Source organism: Cucumis melo, chromosome 12 (assembly GCF_025177605.1).
Source record: "Cucumis melo cultivar AY chromosome 12, USDA_Cmelo_AY_1.0, whole genome shotgun sequence".
In the NCBI taxonomy this organism is placed as follows: Eukaryota; Viridiplantae; Streptophyta; class Magnoliopsida; order Cucurbitales; family Cucurbitaceae; genus Cucumis; species Cucumis melo.
This window is the reverse complement of record NC_066868.1, coordinates 6858209-6865394: the sequence shown is the minus strand read 5'-3', so window position 1 is coordinate 6865394 and position 7186 is coordinate 6858209. Positions and strand designations below refer to the sequence as shown.

General features: G+C 30.6%; 1 protein-coding gene across 1 annotated transcript; it reads right to left on the bottom strand.

Moving 5' to 3' along the window:
* Positions 1 to 278: 278 nt before the first annotated feature.
* Positions 279 to 2239, bottom strand: LOC103501210 (probable xyloglucan endotransglucosylase/hydrolase protein 32). The gene is made up of 4 exons (XM_008464728.3): positions 1960 to 2239; positions 1650 to 1750; positions 1057 to 1274; positions 279 to 955 (listed from the first exon to the last, which is right to left on the bottom strand). The coding sequence occupies exons 1-4, from the start codon at positions 2165 to 2167 to the stop codon at positions 589 to 591; spliced, it is 894 nt and encodes a 297-aa protein (XP_008462950.2). The 5' UTR covers positions 2168 to 2239; the 3' UTR covers positions 279 to 588.
* Positions 2240 to 7186: the final 4947 nt, after the last annotated feature.

Genomic DNA, 7186 nt, shown 5'->3' with positions numbered 1-7186 from the left:
AAAATATATGTACCAAAATCGCTTCTATTATGATTAAATTCAATCTCTGTACTTTAGAGGAACTTAGAATTTAGCCCCTACAAAAATTAGAAGTCAGTTCCTACTGTTCAAGAAAATTTTCATAAATAATCTTTACTGCATAGAGTATTATTTATTATTTATCCGGTTTTATCAGACTATAAAATTAACTTTTTTCTAGATTCAACTTTTTGGTTTATTATGTAAAGAGACGAGGACAAAAAGTGTATCATAGAAATGGCATCTTGACAGAATCCATGGGACCCAAAGAGATGATTTCATTTATTATTCCATTGATAGTAAAGAAAAGAAAACAAAAGAAAAGGTAAATGGACCAATACAAATACAATCCTTGTAAAGACTTGGAGGGCCTAACACAACTTTTTTTTCCTGACCTCTCTCAAATTTCCCCAATTCCTTTTCTTTTTTCTTTATAAAAAACTGAAAGAAAACATAATTTTCTTAATCATTGATCATCACTTCAATCCTAACAACAAACACCCAAGTATTATATTCAACTTTTCAATGCCAAAAGGAAAAAAAAAATGTGTAAACTTACTTTTGGATATTTTAACACTCAGGAGTTAGAGTGTGATCTCTTCTTGGATCATGGCAATAATTGTAGACCAAGTAATTGTTTTGCACCCACTCCATCGCCTTCTCTTGCTGTTGGCTCATCCTGCCGCGGCCACCCCCACCGGGTCCGCTGTTGAGTGGACGACATGATGCTGCCCCCTCTGCTGCACACCCGCTTAGCTTAAAGTTTTTGTATCTTCCTATAAACGGTTGGTATTTGTAATCAGCCTTGTATTTTCCATCCTCCGTTGCCCATGATGACGCATCCCATATCGACCCGTACACCCACATTGGCCTCACTGGAAATGTCGTGTCGCTCTTCCTCTCGTACCTCCTGATTGGAACGTCGTCCACCAAGAATCTGGACATACCGTACGAAGAAAAATTTACAGACACACTTTGAAAGTACATGAACCAAAACATGTAATTATTTTTTTAAATATGTTTAGTTTTCATACGTACATGATTTCTTCTGGAGTCCATAAAATGGCATAACTGTGGAAATCTTGAGTTGGGTCAAACCAAAGATGGAACCTCATTTCCCTCCCTATGATATTTCCATCTCCACTCCCTCTCATAAACACATTTGTTTGTAGAACATATGGTTTATCCCACGTCGTTCCGAGAAACTCGATGTCAATCTCATCATGGTTTCCCGGGTAATCTTCATTGTTTGAAAGCTACGCGAGTCCAAAAAGAAAAATGATAAGATGTAAGTAATGAAATTAAATCAACACTAAACTCTCCAACACATTGAACTAGCATTAGACTGTACTAAATTTAATTGTAATTTATTCATATTCTTGACAAAGTCCTCTGTCACACATGTAGGTCACATGTTGGTCACGGACAATGATTAGGTGCATTCTCATATGTGCCAAAAAAATTTCGGTTACTAAGATTATTAGTACAAAATCCAACAAGTAACCTCGAAAGCGACGTTACAAAAATTCAAAACCACAAAATTTCATCCCCTAATGCCATAATAAATTACATGTATTAAAATAGTAAAGTTAATGAAAAGAAACATTGTCGTAACAATTATATATCCTTACATAAAAAGAAGTGATAACTCCAGCAGTGTAGCCAGGATGAAGCTTAATGGCAACTCCAAAGTAGCCTGATCGATATCGATGGAGGGACTTGAATCCACTGCCTGCTTAGAACAAAAAGATTAACCTTAAAATCTCCACTCAATAATTAAGTTACATAGAACAATAAATTCTATCGTTGTATACGTTATCTAACAATGAACACTACTATTAATTATTGAAGTTCAGACACAAAACTTTGAATGCCAATAACATGTTATCGTATGATATGAGGGAACTTTAAAGCTTAAGTTGATAGGTTACAATACTATACCTGATGAACTGTCGAGCCAGATCGTTAAGGTTTTTTGGTCAACTTTTTGGTGTTGAGAGCCCCATCGATTTCGAAAAAGCTGATAAAAGCCAATGGATTGAACTTGGTTGCTTGGAAAATAGCCAGGGGAGGGAGGATAGTTTTGGGAAGAAGTGAAAGAGAAGAAGAAGAAGAGAGAGAGAAGGAAAAGAAAATAATAACTGGACATTTTTGTTTTAGCTAGAAGAGAGAGAGGGGAGTAGTGTAAGGAATGCGAAGAGAGAAAAGTTTTGTTATTTTGTGGAATTGTATGGAAAAGTGAAGGAATTGGATTTGGTATAAATAGAAAGATTAGAGGACCCACAAAAGAGAAATTAAAAGATGATAAACTTTGGTTGATGGGGAAGTTGGAAAATGGACTTGGGGAGACAAATTATCATTATTATTATTATTTGTTGTTGTTATTATATATTTGTGTAGGGAAAGTAGCAAATAAAAGTCCAAAAACTTTATGATATGGGTTTGTATTTTTTTTTTTATATAAGGGAAATTTGGTTATCTGTTTATTAACTGAAAACTTGTTCAGTTGGAAAAGGTAATAGAAGAGGAAAGCAGAGAGGGAAAAGAAAAAGAAAAAAGAAAAAAAAAACACGAGAAGACATTTAGAGGACAGGGGGGTAACTCAAAGATATGGAACACCCTTGCTGTTCCCATAAATTTTTCAGTTTTCTTTTTCAAAAAAGAAAATAAATTTTGATATATTAACCATAAATAAGAGGGTTCAAAATTTGTGTTTGTATGAAATATAAAAAGAAGATCGTTGATTGGTCAATCATTGATCAGCTTAAATCGTAAATATTGTACCCACACTCATGATCTTGGCCAAAAAAAAATTGAGACTTTAAAAAGACGAGTAGAAACCATCATTTAATAGGTTAATAACCTCTACAAAATTTGACTCCACCAAAATATTTGAGATTTGCAATTCAGAAAATGTTCTCAAGCTCAAAACCAATCAGAATAGCTTTAAGGAACTTCACCTCCGAATAAAACGATCAAGGACGGATCACTTGGACTAGCTATGAGAACACATCATAAATTGTCTTGAAGCACCCACCCTAAGTCCACCTAATTAGATTCTTAATTCCAAGTCGCATTTGTGTTCAACCTCCAAAAAGAAGCCAAAGCTAAGGAGGTTGCTATTTTTTCAACAATATAATGAAAAAAAGAAATTCAACCAAAACCTAAAGCATCAACGATGCAACAAATTTGACTTTAAATATTTTCTTCTTTCATCGATAGATTTTCGAGGCTTTGTTTGATAATTATTTGGTTTTTTATTTTTTATATTTTAAAATTTAAGCATATTTTAATTACCTCCTCGTTTTTTCATGAACTTACATTGTTTTTTTAGTAAAAATAATCGAGTTATTATAATTAACTAAATTATTTCAAAATTTTACTTGATTTTTTATAAAAATAAGAAAGAGTAGATAATATAATAAGAAACTCAGGCGTGGAATGAAACTTTATAGACTTGATTAAGATTAATTAATTATAAAATGAGTACAACCTAATAAATTATTATGAAAAATTATGAGAAGTGTCGGCCAAAAATTGTTGCGGCTATATTGAATATATAGTTTGGAGTGAATTTGGTAATAATGATCAGCAATCTACATCCTTGGATACTACAAATTCATATCCTTTTAATTGGACCACAACATACTCACCCCAAAGTCAATATATATTTAGTTCCCAATTGAAAAGGTATCATATTCCACCATGTTAACCTAGCTAGCTACCCCTATGAATCAAAATCATTTATTTTACCTTCCAATTTTCTTTCATAAATATATTCTTTTGACATACTAGTATACTATGTCATAACTAAAATCTTTTTCATTATTGTTAGTTCAATCTATGGAGTTCATCTAATATGTTGACATTTGACACTAATTCAATGATTCAATGATGTACAACAGTAATCCACGATTACTATTCAATGTATACATTAGTAACATTCAAAAACTATATTTGCTACAAGAAAAATTTAATCTTTTCTTGATTTTAAAAATTAGCTTTCGGGCATAAAAATTGAAGCGTTTGTCCACATCCGTCGAGATGGAAGATTTGTTCTTCTTTAAAAAAAAAATAAATCCATTTTTCTTATTCTTAAAAATTGTGTGAAAAACCAATGTTTTGAATTTCATTTAGCTTATGTCAATCAAATAACCATAGTACAACACAATTAGGAGTTAACAAGTAACAACCAATTTTTTTACACTACTATTAGGAAAGTTCCCTTTTATGACACCTTTAATTTAACACACAAGTTTAACTATATTCATCTCATATAATTAAGGATACCCCTTCAATTTAGGGATAAAACAAAATATCTTTGATACAGCACAAGCAGAATCTTAATCTAAACACAAGTGGTCATTTCATGAAACAGTTTGATTGAAATATAGTAATTTGATTTGAAAATTTTGACATGATATGATATCAATTGATCATGTATATTTTCAAAAACACTGTTTCAATGCTTTTCATTTGTAAAAAGATTATTAAATATTCTTAATTAGAATATATTACAAACTACTCTACAAAATCATCCGGAAAAGTACTTTGCGGGAAAAGAAAAAGGACAAATTTGGTCCTTAAAATGAAGGAGTATGTGGACCATGAACTATTATAATTTACTTCATGCCTTTTAATGCTTCAATGCAAATAGTTGGTGTATTTTCTATAATATTGATAGCTCTAGTGTTTATTATTTTCTATCGATTAAATTATTATAACTTACAAACTACGATAATCAACCCGCGATGACAGAAGGATGGAATTATCAAAATTAAGGGCTTTGACAAGTCAGATTTTTCATATATCCATGCAAGAAAAAAGGGGCTTCTGTTTGTTTATTTTCTAAAAATTATTTGAAACAAGGAAAGAGCCATTTTTGTAGACCATATAAAGCAAATAGAAAAAAGAAAAGATGAACATTGATGTGGTTGAAGATTGGGCGGCTGTGGTTGGGGGCCTCTTAGGCCGACATGTCGGGTAGCTTTGGATGAAGAAAGTCGATTGATCGACAGCCAGCCAAAAAAGTAAATGATTATAGAGATCAAAGAGGAATGAATATATCTTAAGGACCCACTGCCCTTTAATGTTTATACGACTTAGACTCCTTTAATTGGAAATTTTTCTAGTATTTTCCTAATAATGTGTAAAATTCAATATTAATATTTGAATATAATTTATGAAAAAATATCAATTAAAAAAATAAATATTTAAAGTAGACTAAATTATTTAAAAATATAACAAAATATTATAGTATATTATTATATGTATCATAGGTAGTGCCATAGGTAGTATCTATCGCAATGTATCGTAAATAGAATGCAATACTCTACTATATTTGTAAGATTTTCAATCGTTTTATTATTTAAAATAACCTTTTTTAAAGGAAATATTTTTTTTTCATAGATAATATTCTAATGTTAGTAATATAATTTCTACATCATGTCATGACATAATAAACCTTGACGAGTTTCTATTTTACCTATTTCTTAGCTCTCAAATCTTTCACATAACAAGAGTGAAAGTTCATCTTTTCATAAACTTAATAACTATTCAACTAAAGTGAGTATTTATAGACTTTCGGTTTCAACAACTTAACAGAAAATAAACCAACGTAACAGAAAGATTATTGATATTATATAATATCTCCCTTAAACTGATGTTCTTAAAAACTAAAGCATTAGTTTGGACCTTTAACCAATAGAATCGATCAGTAGTATGAGCTTTAGTAAAAATGTCGGCAAGTTGAAATGATTTGTAGAAAGAAGAGTATAATCAACCTCAACATGTTTACTTCTTACATAATAAATCGGATTGTGAGTTAATTAAATCGCAGATTGATTGTCACACCATAGACGAGGAGGATCCGAACCATAGATCAATAACAATAAGTCACATAAGCAATTGATGAATCCAAAACGATCAAATCTTCTTTATTGGAACTTCAACAAACTGTAGATTGCTTTTTGCCAGTTCATGAGATTGGATTATCACCCAAAAAAACAACAAATCCAATGGTTAGATCATCTATCAAGAGCATTATTGGCTTAATCAGAATCCAAAAGGGCATTTAAACGAAAGGGTTGATTAGATTTCTTAAACAATACTCCTTCTTAGATATTTCATTAATGTACTGTAATGCATGAACTGAGAGAACTTGCTTAATAAATAAGTGTTGTATGGGCATGAAAATCAAATATACTGAAGAGCTAGGAAGAATTTGCATATTCCATTGTAGTTGAAAGAAGAGAAATGTGAGTCAGAGATGCTCTGATACCATGAAATCTTTCATATAATTATAACAGTGGAAGTTTATCCTCTCATTAACTTAATCAATGATGTTTATAACTAAAGTGAGTAGTTATAATAACTCACTTTTTTAACAACTTAACAGGAAATAAATAAACAGAAAACCAACCGATATAGTATAATAATCTCTAGAACTTCAAATTTCGGCCATTTTTATAGTTTGTAGGTGAAGATAGTAAATATTGGTTACCATAGTCAATATTTTGCAACCAAGAATAATTGGTCTACCTCATATTCCTATTTGCAGCATAAAATTAGATTTTAATTTTATCGAAAAATGTCTAACATCAATTTGGAGGGCATTATTTTATAATATGATAGTTTGTTTTTATCTCATTCAATCCTATATTTTTTCTTCTCTAAATATTATATTAAGCTTTTGGAAAAGAATAATAAGGTCCTTTCAAGAGTCGTAATCACTAGTAAAAAGATAATAAGAAAAAAACGATAAAAGAAAAGAGTCATAATCACTAATGAAAGGATAATGAGAAGAAAACGATAAAAGAAAAGAATGATACCTACAATGAATGAATTGATTCATTTTGGTACATCTTGGTATGCATGGATATTCGAGCTCCAAACCAACGTCATGAAGGGCAAGAAGTATGCTAGCAATGATGAATCTAATTAACATAACATAAAATTGAAAACAGAGAAATTAATGAAAATTAAGAATATTGTATTTCATGCTCTCATTACGAAATGACGTGCAAACTAATTCTTTTTATTGTGTTGGTTAATTAAAATATGATAGCTATAGAAAATTATCATAATATATTAAAATAAATTAAGAGCGTTTTTATGATCTCAACATTACATTTGAAGGTCAATTTTAATTTCATGTGGCTTTTTGGAT